Source organism: Hippocampus comes, unplaced genomic scaffold (assembly GCF_001891065.2).
Source record: "Hippocampus comes isolate QL1 unplaced genomic scaffold, H_comes_QL1_v1.1 scaffold159, whole genome shotgun sequence".
Classification (NCBI taxonomy): Eukaryota; Metazoa; Chordata; class Actinopteri; order Syngnathiformes; family Syngnathidae; genus Hippocampus; species Hippocampus comes.
This window is the reverse complement of record NW_017805742.1, coordinates 134050-146219: the sequence shown is the minus strand read 5'-3', so window position 1 is coordinate 146219 and position 12170 is coordinate 134050. Positions and strand designations below refer to the sequence as shown.

At 42.0% G+C, this 12170-nt stretch overlaps 1 protein-coding gene across 3 annotated transcripts in view; it reads left to right on the top strand.

Annotated features, from left to right (window-relative positions):
* Positions 1-10243, top strand: part of LOC109524140 (guanine nucleotide-binding protein G(I)/G(S)/G(O) subunit gamma-12-like) — a 44672-nt gene extending 34429 nt beyond the window's left edge. For all 3 annotated transcript variants that reach the window (XM_019883769.1, XM_019883771.1, XM_019883770.1), the window contains exons 3-4: positions 5952-6059; positions 6834-10243. In XM_019883769.1, coding sequence (XP_019739328.1) covers positions 5967-6059; positions 6834-6959 — 219 coding nt within the window. In that variant the 5' untranslated portion in view covers positions 5952-5966 and the 3' untranslated portion in view covers positions 6960-10243. The remainder of the gene's footprint in view (positions 1-5951; positions 6060-6833) is intronic.
* Positions 10244-12170: the final 1927 nt, after the last annotated feature.

Sequence of the window (12170 nt, the reverse complement as noted above, 5' to 3'; positions counted from 1 at the left end):
CTTTGTTTCTCATTTCTTCTTTAATTACATGGCTTGATGTTTCTTTTTGAGATTTTCGAACCTACTTCATTTTGTCTGAAAGGTACTCTTTAAGTGATTACTTGATTCGACAAGTCCAGCAATAATTCAGGCCTGGGTGAGGCCTGTGAAATTTCATTCTGCAAAAACAATAGTTAATAACAGTTCATTCAAGGCCTCAACAAGAGGGAGGCAATTACTTCTTAACATAGGGCTGATGAGTAGGGAGGTTGCTCCAACATGGCAGAGTTTTTCTTGGCCGAGAATTGCTCCGAGCATTGCTAGCCGGTGCCATGGTAAAGCAGCCATTCGTTGTCCTGCTACAGCTCTCGCCTACCTCGCAAATGATCACCTGGCACAGTGGGCAGTGACCATCAAATCAAAGAATGTGATCGGACTCTTCCACTGAAGGCTCTGCCGTTCGGTCTCCAGGTCGCACTAGAAGGTCCACGACTCAACACTGGTGACGACTGGTCTTGTGGGACTCATCGGCACCCACTCTGTTCGTTGTTCGACAACCTGGCAATGAGGATATGTGTATGAATAATGGCTGCAGAAAGCTGAAGTTGCAGTTGCTGTACTCCAAAATGATTCCATTGCAGGGAACCGTGCATATTTTGTCATTAGCGTTTGTCTCCTGTGACGCCAGTTCTGGAACTTTTCTGACAAATCTTGTTTGCAGAGAAATTGAAAATCATGGAATGGGGCAAAAACGTTTTCAGGGCGGCTTTTAAAGCCTTGATACGACCCTCCAGGACCACACAGACCGCATGCTCGACTGGGCTGCATCTTCTTTTACACTTTAGCGGTTCCCGTTTGTATTCGTCAGCAGCAAAATTTAAGAGTTTTCTTTGGAGTGTAGCTCTGAACGGGACTGAGTCATAAGGCTTCTCTGTTCTTCGCTCTTTGAACGCTGTCTTAATGAAACACGTGTGTGTGTGTGTGTGTGTGTGTGTGTGTGTGTGTGTGTGTGTGTGTGTGTGTGTGTGTAAAAGGTACAACATAGCAGTGTGGCAGCACTGCTCTGGTGGTCCAATATGTGTGTGCGTGTGTGTGTGTTTGTTAGAGTGGGCTGCAAGAGGTGGTCTATTTCTGAGGGTTTTTTTTTTTCTTCTACTGCAAGGCTTCTACATGCACATATTGCATCTAACACTCAAACATACAGTACCTTACCTTCCAGTTGCAGTTGAAGTCGGACCAGTGGCTCAATTAGCTACTGGCGTCACATCACAGAGACTGCACACTTCGTCTGAGTTGACATGCCAACTAAATGGTTGCCTAGTGACTTTGAAGTCTTCCCGCACTTTGGGCGCCCTCGAGAAGAAAACGAATTGTTCTATTTGTTCTCAAGTTACAGTAAAGCTTGACAGTTTTTCTTCGGATTGAAAATCAGGCCTCTCATTGTTTCATCTTTCTACACAAAGGCCTGAGTTTCTTCATTCCCCCATTCCTCGGTCCTCCCAGTCAGCAGTGTGATTAAGAATGTGGTTTCCTTTTTCTTTTTCCTTTTTTCCTTTTTTTTTTGGTAAGCAAGCACTTTGGGCGGAATGAATTGTTGACCAGAAAAGCAATGAAAGGGTCATTAACTCGTCATAAGCAGGTAGGGTCCCTCATGAGGAAGGAGTGACATTCTTTTTTTATTTTTCTGCCTGCAGTGTCATTCCTTGTATCACTTCATTGTCACCTTCACTTTATTCGGGCGAAAACAAGTCAGTCAGTAAATTACCTTGATGTATACCTTTGACATGAGACATCATTTGAAATTGCATCATCGTGAAACAATTTTTGCTGGTATCAAACAAAAAAGTCTGCTAACTTTGCAGAAACGTCATCAAACAAACAAACAAAAACCCAGATCATTCGTTATTCTCAATAAACTCGCACGACAAGACTGACTCCTTCACTCATCCTGCCTGGATGAAAGGATTTTGGTGCCCTGTTCACCTCTTGCCGCCTCGCCTTTGTGAGAAAGCGCAGAGCGTTTCGTGCCGATGACTGTTCACTTAGCTATGCGAACTTAGAATAGGCCAGGGGTGTCAAATTCATTTTTGTCGCGGGCCGCATTGTGGTCACGGTTTCCCTCGGAGGGCCATTATGACTGTGAAACCGTATAACTGTGTTTTACATATACAATGAATGGATAACTAGTTCTGAAATCAAAAGTCACGCAAGTAGTTTGTTCAACTATTGTTGAAGTTACCGTAATAACATCACAAGAAAACGCTTGCAATACCTCAACATTATTATTTATGACATGAGACAATTTGAAACGGTACGGATTTTAGCCAGCATCATGGAAGTTGACCTGCTTGATTTGCTTTTTGCGGGCCACATAAAATGATGTGGCGGGCCAGATCTGAGCCCCCGGGCCTTGACTTTAACACCTGTGAAGTAGACCCTTTCGCGTCTCACGCTTGTTTTTGCAGACTAGCGAGGTCATCTCAGGAGTATGTCTGTGAATAAAATAAGTGCTTCCTAGTTGGCTATTTTTTTAACCAATTATTTATTGTACAAATAAAGGCATCAGCATCGTAACTTGATGCATAGGCATCACATCCCGCAGGACAAACAGGCTATTGACAATGCTAGTCGACAATGCTAATTGCCATGGAGATATGTAGTGACCTTGACACTATAAATCCAGCAAAATACTCCAGACTGGACGACTTTTGAACTTTATGGCAGCCCCGCTTCAGGCACGTCGGACCAAATACGATGGTCTTGAGCGGGACGGGATGGGCAAATGTGACAGGCCGTGATTGCCGTGGATGCCTTGCGTGATCTTCGTCATGTCTAAACATTTTTGCCACTGCTATCACTGAGCGGATGAGAAATTTAGTCTGCTGTAGAAAAATGATTTGCACGCAACTAGACCTGATGTCATACAACATGGATATGCAACATAGTAGGATGGGAAATCTTTTTTTTTCCCCTCCGGTATCTGACACTTGCCACGTACAACTTTTCTAATGATAAGCCATGTGTTTGAATTCACTTACAATGCCCGCCATGGCATACTTTTTTTTTTTTAATCACGCTTTAATGTCAGAGATGGTTTCGTGAAAATATCAATCCATCCATTTTCCAATCCGCTTATCCTCACAAGGGTCGCGGGGCTGCTGGAGCCTATCCCAGCTGTCTTCGGGCAGTCGGCGGGGGACACCCTGAACCGGTTGCCAGCCAATCGCAGGGCACACAGAGACTAACAACCATCCACGCTCACACTCACACCTAGGGACAGTTTCTCGTGTTCAATCAGCCTGCCATGCATGTTTTTGGAATGTGGGCGGAAACCGGAGTACCCGGAGAAAACCCACGCAGGTCCAAGGAGAACATGCAAACTCCACACAGGGAAGCCGGAGCTGGAATTGAACCTGGTACCTCTGCACTGCGAGGTCGACGCGCTAACCACTGGTTCACCGGGCCGCCTTAGTGAAAACAGAAAACAAATATTCAAACATTCATTGAGTGACAGCATGCGCCCCAAGTACAGACTCCGACTCCGGAACCTGGCAATGGAATTTTCACAGCGCACCGCATTTTCGGGAAAACAGGTTTGCAGTGCCCGCCCGGAACAGAGTGTCAACACTGGAGAATGTGCAGCTTTCCGTTTGCATTCTAGAATGCGAGCGTACAAATTGGTCGGTTGCTTGCCTTGTCCAACTTGGCGGCCTACTGTCACCGATTGCATTGTTAACCATGAATGAAATACATGCGTGTCACGCTTTTAAAAGGCCCTTCTGTTGTTTCTGCAAGTACTTCTCCTCTCCTGCAAAATTATGTGCACTAATGCCCGGGCAAATATCAGTGAAGCGGTGATTGTCCTATCTGGGCCACCCTCTTCTCTTTTCACTTTGTCATGCCCTGAAACAGTTTTTTTCCCCCCACGTGCATTTCTTGAGAAGGGGAAGCCTGATGAGAAGTTTCCTGTTGCCCGATAAAGATGGTTTTGCCGTAAGCGGAATGTGTCTCAAGAAGAAAAGTGTGTTGCAGAATGTGCTCAAGGAAGTAATGTGTGTATTATTGTGTTGAGAAACCAAACTTGCAGTTAGAGGAAGTCTGCTTGCAGGGAGGGAGGAACGGCGCAACTGGACACGCACACGCAGCTCCCACATGCCATGGAAGACGGGTCCGGGCTTGTTCCCATCATCTCTGTAAATGATTTGCAGGAAGCGGAATCACAAGTTCAACCTGTTGCAGCTTACCCCCCCCACACACACACACACACACACACACACACACACACGTATATCCACCATTCAGTTGCACGTTTCAGTGCTGGAGTCTTGACCTTGCAATCGGGTTCGATGTGGGAAGAAAAATTCCCTGGATGGTTTCAGCAATTGTGTCAGTGTTGCAACTGTCATCTTGTTGGGCAAACGGCGCGGCCTCGTTGGGCCACAGTGAACGTACCAAATGGTCCAAATAGTCAAAATGTGTGGGTAATTGGCACCCTCACAAAAAGCTAACAATTCCTGGCTAAAAGAACACAATTTGTCTGCGGGAAGCTCCTCAGCTCACTTAACCGAGTTCCTTGATACTAAGGTGCCACAAGATAGGTTCTTGAGTGCTAAACCAATGAAAAAAAAGTTTTTTGGTAATCTACACGGAGGTGATTGGCTAGATCAGACCAGGAGATATTTTGGATTGTATTTGCTGACCGATCAATTGTTCTGTTGTGCAAAATAAGACATTATAGCAAACACAATCTTGTTCCTTCATCATTAATGATCCAAGGTTTCTTAGCATATACAATCAGATTTCTTTTTTTCCAATATTTAGAAAAATAAATGCAATTTTGTGTGTGTGTGTGTGTGTGTGTGTGGGTCGGGGGTTGTCGGGTGTATTTTTTAATTTGTAAACTCAAACAAAATACTTTGCACCCCAGTTGCTACACCACATTAACAAATACAATTCATTCAGAAGTCAAATAATTTACTGTATATCAGATATAATTGTCGTGCATGTGTCTGCAATGAAGTTGTCTGTGAGCTTCATGTGGCACCGAGCCAGAGAAAAGAAATGTCACTTCTGGGAACAATGAAGCAAGAGGAAGTGTGGAAGATGAAATGACGTTCATAAACCCGACAGTGTTGTTTCTTTCCACGGTCCCTTTGCTGATTTACAGCCTTGAGCTGCTGTTCATGACAACTAGCATGCTGGACGTTGTTCTTTGTGTGTGTGTGTGTGGGGGGGGGGGTTATATTCTGCTCCTTCATTCAGTTATTCCATTAGAAAGCAAAAAGTGTTGCTGCGAGTAGTCGAGTGGTACCGGAAACTTAAATCAATGTTGGGCACAAATGTGTTTAAATTGACGTACGTTTTTAAATGGCTGTTACGAATAAGAGATCCTGAACTTCGAGAAAGAATCGCAATCCTAGCAGTGTCTCTTTTTGTCTCCAATAAATTTTTTTTTGTCGATTACTCAGTATGGTTAAATAAATAAATAATGTGCACTGCTTGCTACAATAGTGGCTGCGGTTGCGTTATGCATCCACTAGATGGAGAAACGTTAAGGGGAATACGATACAATACAATACAGCTTTATTCGCATAGAGCTTTCACAACCGCTGCAGCTGTCACGAAGCGCTTTACAGAACAATTAAAATACTACGTCCAAGAAATGCGAATAGTGATCCATATATAAGGCGCATCGGATTATAAGGCGCACTGTCAGCTTTTGAGAAAATTGAATGCTTTTCGGTGCGCCTTATAATGCGGAAAATACGGTACTATAAGTGAAGCTTTGATCATCTATCTATGTTAGTGATGTTTCCTGACAGTGTTGGAGTACTTTTTAGGAAATGTTATGTTTGCCAGTGTGCTGTGATATTTTTCCGATGGAAAATATGTGGCTCACCTCCACAAGTGTTTGGAAACATTGGCGCTATGTCCCATACTCAAAGTGTGTGCCTGCTTTTGTCTCTTCCTAGCGCGGATTGCCCAGGATGTCTTCGAAGGCTCACAGTTCTAACAACATCGCCCATGCCAGGCGGACTGTGCAGCAGCTGAGGATAGAGGCCAACATCGAGAGGATAAAGGTACATTCACTTCCAAAAAATTTTCCTGGGGTATATCGACACTTTCGGAATGTTTGTAAACTTACAATTTACGTTATTTTCCGGGTTATAAATCGCACGGTTTTTTTTTCGTAGTTTGGCCGGGACTCAAACTCTGGAGTGACTTATGTGCGAAATTATTAGCACATTATTATATCATTTCACATGTTATTTTTCACATTAAAGCGCAAGAGGGCGCTCTAGGTCCGTGTTGATAAGTCGACGATGAGTCTTGACGTAAGCGATGTAGAAGAGGAAGTGCGGCATCTTATAGCCCCGGTGTTGACGGAATTGTTTAAACCTGACACAGAGAATGAAAATTTCGTCGGATTTAGTGATTTGGAGTGACAGCGATGATTTGGTAAACTTGTTAGCATGTTCTTTGTGCTATAGTTATCTGAACAACTCTTAATATGTTACGTGAACATACCAGGCACGTTCTCAGTTCGTTGTTTACGCGTCGTGTAATGTTAGCATATCGTACAATTGTTTCTCTCTATTTTATTTTTATTTTGAATTGCCTTTCAAGATGGCATGTCTGTTCTTGGTGTTGGATTTTATTCAATAAATTTCCCCCCCAAAATGCGATTTATACTCCAGTGTGATTTATAATCCGGAAAATACGGTACCGCTCAAAAAAGGAGCGGGAAGAAGAAAGCGTTTTGAATCCCACTCGGATGTAGCGTGTGACGCCATGGCGAAGAGGTCCTCTGCTCTCACTTATGCTAGCGTTTGAATTTCTTTCTCCGCCCGCAGGTATCCAAGGCCTCCGCGGACCTTATGACTTACTGCAATGATCACTCCAAGACCGATCCTCTCCTCATGGGCATCCCCGCCTCAGACAATCCCTTTAAGGACAAAAAGCCCTGCACTATATTGTAGGGGTTGATACCACTCGTGCCTTGATGGGAGTCGTTTTTGGCTTATTAAATGTCGCTGTGTTCTGTTTGTCGGGAGGAGCGAGGGGTGGATCGTGATCGTATTATTACCACGGGCTCATCTCTTTTTGTGTTAACAAATTACTGACGCAACCCTGCTTTTGTGTTCTGGCTTGTTTCGTTTAGTTTTTTTTTCTTTTGGACAGAACAAAGAAAGTGTTTCTGCGGCTCCAACACTCAAGTCTTTAATCGCTGTGCCACTCTTCGGTCTGTTCTGATGACCACTAGCAAGCCTTTGGCTGCAACGAATTAACATGGCAACAGGCACGTCCTAGAGTCACCGGCGGTCCTCGGCTTTGTGATTTCTCGTAACGGGCAGCGACTGTTAGCATCTCTCTGCGGGTTCATGTGGGCCTTTTTATTTTATTTTTTGTTCAATTTCACTTTCAAAATTTCCACCGGCAACCTTTAATGTTTAATGTTCAGATGGCTGAAGATTCAGGGTTTTTTTTCAAGGTGAGCTTGTTACCGTGGCGTCCGTGACAATCCACATTCCATGTAATCCATCTCGAGGTGATTATCACCTTGAAATGTCAGGTTCAGACACTTTTTTGGAGGTTATTTCATAATCTCGCTCGCGAGGCTCTCCAAATAAGAGGCACGGTGTGCTTGCTTCAGGTTGTAAAATTGGCCCATAAAACAAAAGAGAATTTAAAACATGATATATTTAGGCACCAAAATGTTTGACCAACCAGATCATTTCTTGATAACAAACGTCGTCATTTCAGTTACGTCCAATGCAAAATTAGCATAAATATTACAGCAATTATAGACCGTCAAACAACTGCCGCGTAAACACAAGCATCATTCAAAATACACTACTCAAAGGCTTGTTGTGGCACACTGTGGTACTGCCCTAACGGCGCAAAAACTACCGGTACTCAATTTGGATTTGTCTGTGTGCTGTTAAACAAATCGACAAAAATCGTCCGATATTTGGCAGATTTTTTTTTTCCTCTACCAAAGGACAAAGGATTGTAAAACACTCAAATGTTCTGCCTATAATTCATAGATTGTGAGGGACCACAAAACAGAAATGTCTGTCTTCATTATAAATATTAATCGGCTGATTAATCGATTATCGGATTTTTATTCTGCCAAATATCGGAATCGGCATCAGCCTCCCAAAAAATGTGTCGGGCCCAAGTAAAAAGACATGAAAAAAACTATCGCTTACAAACCCTTGACATAGTGGGGGGGTTCACTGTGCAATCAATAGTTGTCCGTATGTAACATTGAGAACAGAAATGTCTTTGGATGATTTCAGCGAGGAGACGCCTTCGTCAGCTGACATCCTTCGAATAGGGTTGAATTGTGACATTAAACTACTCGGACCAAAGCTGTAAAAGCAGCCTTTAAAGACCACCGCCAGATTCCAACACTGGTGCAGTTCAGCTCGTTCGCTCAGCTCGCTACGGTTTGAAATTGTAAAATCTTGATCCGGTTTGACTTTCCTGGGTTGTCGTTTCCAATGTTCGGTGCTATGGTGACAGCTGTATCCCACAAATAAAGCCCAAGACATGACATCATAACCTGTCTATGAATTTGAAAAAGCCAAACATCGTAATTCACGATCGAAATGTGTTCCTGCGGATAATTCTTTCCACTGCGTTGCCTTCATTTAGCCGTTTTCCCCTCCCGAAAATTGCTACACTGAAGTATATTTTTGAAATTAATTTATTTCAGGAAATTGTCACTTGAACCATTTTATATATATATTTTGTTTATTACCTACAGTGGTGCCTTGCGATCCAAACAAGTGCCTTGACTTATCACTTTTTACCCGTAACAGCATTCACTTGTTTTTTTTGTTTTTTTTTGTCTTGAGGCAAGAGCAAAAATTTGAGATCCAAGCGCGCTTCAGCCCCTTGTGTTTTGTGCTCACGTTTTCCGTTTTTGCTAGTTAGGTGGAGAGCTATTTTTTTTTTCTGCAGTTCAATATGGCGGAGTGCAGTTTTTCATGGGGAAAAGAAAAAAAAAAAAACAAGCGCAGTCACGGAACGAATTCACCTCGAATCTCAAGGCACCACTGTAATTGGGTGATTATTCGAGGCGCAACGATTCATCAATAAAACAGCAACCAATTCATCCTTAAATTGATCATTCATTTTGATCATCGATGAATAGGTTCCATTCCTTTCTTCATTCAAAATTGGCCAAATTTTCAGAGTTCCTGCTTCTCCATAGTAAATCTCCTCCATTTCTGTCGTCCTCCATGAGAGTGGCCCGATTATCAAATCCAAATAAAACAACCATCAACATTTTTTGCGTCTTTCCAACCTGTTACGGACCAAACCAGTGCCTGGCGTAAATTATGTTGATTTAAAATATATTCACCTTTTTGGATAAAGCGATGGAAAATATGGATTAAAAAAAATGTTATCCGATGAATCTTTTATTGAAATAATCGTTAGTTGCACCCCTAAAAAATCGTAATTGAAAAAGTTTTTAAAAATGCCACGATTGTATTACTAAAACAAACAATTTTACATGTTTTACATTCACAATCTTAGTTTTTTTCCTTTATTTTTTGAGACCTAATCTACAAAAAAAACTGGCCCTGAGCAAAAAAGGTTTGTCATAAACTTTGGTACCCAAGTGGTAAGGTACCAAAAATGGCAAAACTGTCTGCTGGACTGCACTAATGGTGGAAACATGCTCATCGATCCAGAATCTGGTGGTCCATTGAACCAAAAAAAAAAAAAAGTTGGACAAAACGTGTGTCACACTTAATCGCCTTACTTATGCTTGCCTTGTATTCCGAAGAACACTTACTGGGAGAACTGTGGTTGAATTTGCAGGATGGGAATCATTTTTGATAATAGCGTGAAAGTGAACGGTGCCATCTTTGTGTCTGCGCGTGGTGCAAAGCCTCTCATATCTCGTTGGATTCGCCTGGTGCTTCTCTTTTCCGCAGTTATTGTTATCTAACTGATTGTTTGGGGTTTTCTTTTTTTTTTTTTGGTCTCTTAACAGTTGCTTCCCCTTGTTTGCAATAATTCCCATCAACCTCTTAAGAAATGTTTAGCTTGCCACTGCCATGTCATTTCTGTCAGTGAAGCAACTTTACTGTACAACTGTTCCATTTGATAGCGTGTCAAAATCTGTATTTTGAGGAACGTCTTTATTATTCATAAAGCAACGTTTGTATGAAGATGAACGAAGTGAAGCAAAGCGTTCCTATTCCTGTTCCAATATCTCAATAAAAAAAAAAACGTGTTGTGTCAAGAGGATCACTGCTTGAAATGGAGTCTGTTTGTGCTTGTGTGATTTTGTTCACTAATTTCAAATGCGGGTAAGGGGAACAGTGGTGCAAAAGTCTACACACCCATGTTCATATACCAAGTTTTTTTTTGTCATGTAAAAAAAAAAAAGATTAATCCATTTTCAAAACAGTTCTTATTTTAAACAAAATCCCCCTGTCACGTGTTAGTTTCAGTGGTCTGATGAGACAAAGGTTGAACATTTTTGTCCTCAACTCCACAGTGAAGTATGGTGGGATCAATATCCTGCTTTGGGGCACTTTTTTTCAGCTGGAACAGGGAGGGAAAGTCTGAACAGTTCCAAAAATGTTCTACTCAAATAACTGTCAAACCTTTCAAGCTTCTGCTACAAAAGAACAAATGTCAGGAAAAGCCTACTAGAGCATCTGAGGTTTTTATATGGGTTTATCCCAACATGAAAAATGTGAAATACATATATCATCAGGGAGACCGGAAGAGTCACAGAAAGGCATCTAATTGGACATCCTTGGAAAGTTTGCCACTCTGCTCTTTGTTGGAGAGCAGCGAGTCGAACAAAAAAAAAACAACAAATTTTCAGAAGTGTTTGCAAATAGTGTATGTACTGTATATAAAACTGTATCTAACTGGGGGCTGGAAAAACCTTGAGCCTCCCTCACCGGGCCGTTAAAAACCACACTGAATACATTTAAATGTAGAAACCCCGCTTTTAGCTCTCACAGAGTCGTGTTACTATTCCGGGAAAAGGCCTGCTTTGTTTTCATTCTCTGTTGGTGGCCTCTTGGGTGTTTCTGACACTTTGTTCTGTCCGGACCTGATTTTCTTCTCTTCATTTCCACGTAATGGGAAGACGGCAGGAATAGACACCGACTGTTACCTGAAATAGCATCACATTTATGACATCAGAAATATCAGGTGGCCCAGTTGGACTTCATATTATGCATGGATTTCTAAATCTACAAATGCATCTGCACATTTCGAAGAACATTTTTTCAAAGTTCGTTCTTAACAAGCACCTTGATTGAAGAGAAGATACATTGTAAAACCGCAGGTTGGAATCATTAATAAACATTAGAATTAAGTAATATACGACTACTAGTACACTGTTAAAAAAAAACTTTTTGGGGGGCCTGAAACTGTAATCAAGACGAGAAAAAAAACTTGAAAATATAAATGGTTGAGATTTATGGCAACACTTACTGTCGCAAAACAAGAAAGTTTTTTTTGGCTTTACATTAATTTGGGTTCAATAAAAGGCACAACCGTTCTTAATAAAAACTTCATTTCGTTGAATTGCCCAACTTAAAATGTGAGCGAAGTTTGTTGCCTTGAAATTTTGAGTTCATCACAATTTTTTTGCAGTGTGCTACGAGCTAATAATAAGTCTTTTTTTTTCTTTTTTTTTTTTTTTATACAATAACCTTTGGGAGAATAAATGGTCTTTTTTTTTATTTTGTACTACTAACTAATAATGTTATACAATAACCCAAGTGATAATATGTGGTACCGAAAATGGGTGCAGAATTAATAATAATAATAATAATAATAATAATATTGCTTGAGAATTCCTGAGGCATTTCGGGGTAGGCCTACCCAGGCTTATTTTTAACTGAGGGGAACCCCCGCCCCCCCACTTTGATCAATCCAAATTGAGCATGATGATATTTGATAAATGTGCAAAAACTTTGGCACCAGTTCTCGCCTTCGAGATGCCGATTGCCCAGCCGTCCCTAATCAAGTGTCCGCCGAACGCCTTTGCACGGCTTGCAACATGCAAGAGCACGCATGCGCACTAATGTGCCACAGTGTGACAATCCAGCGTGGCAGTTACAGTGTCACTGTGTCGGAATGTGCTGATGATGGGGTGGGGGTTGGGGGTGGGTGGGAGCAGCGCGGCGGATTGATGTGGGTGG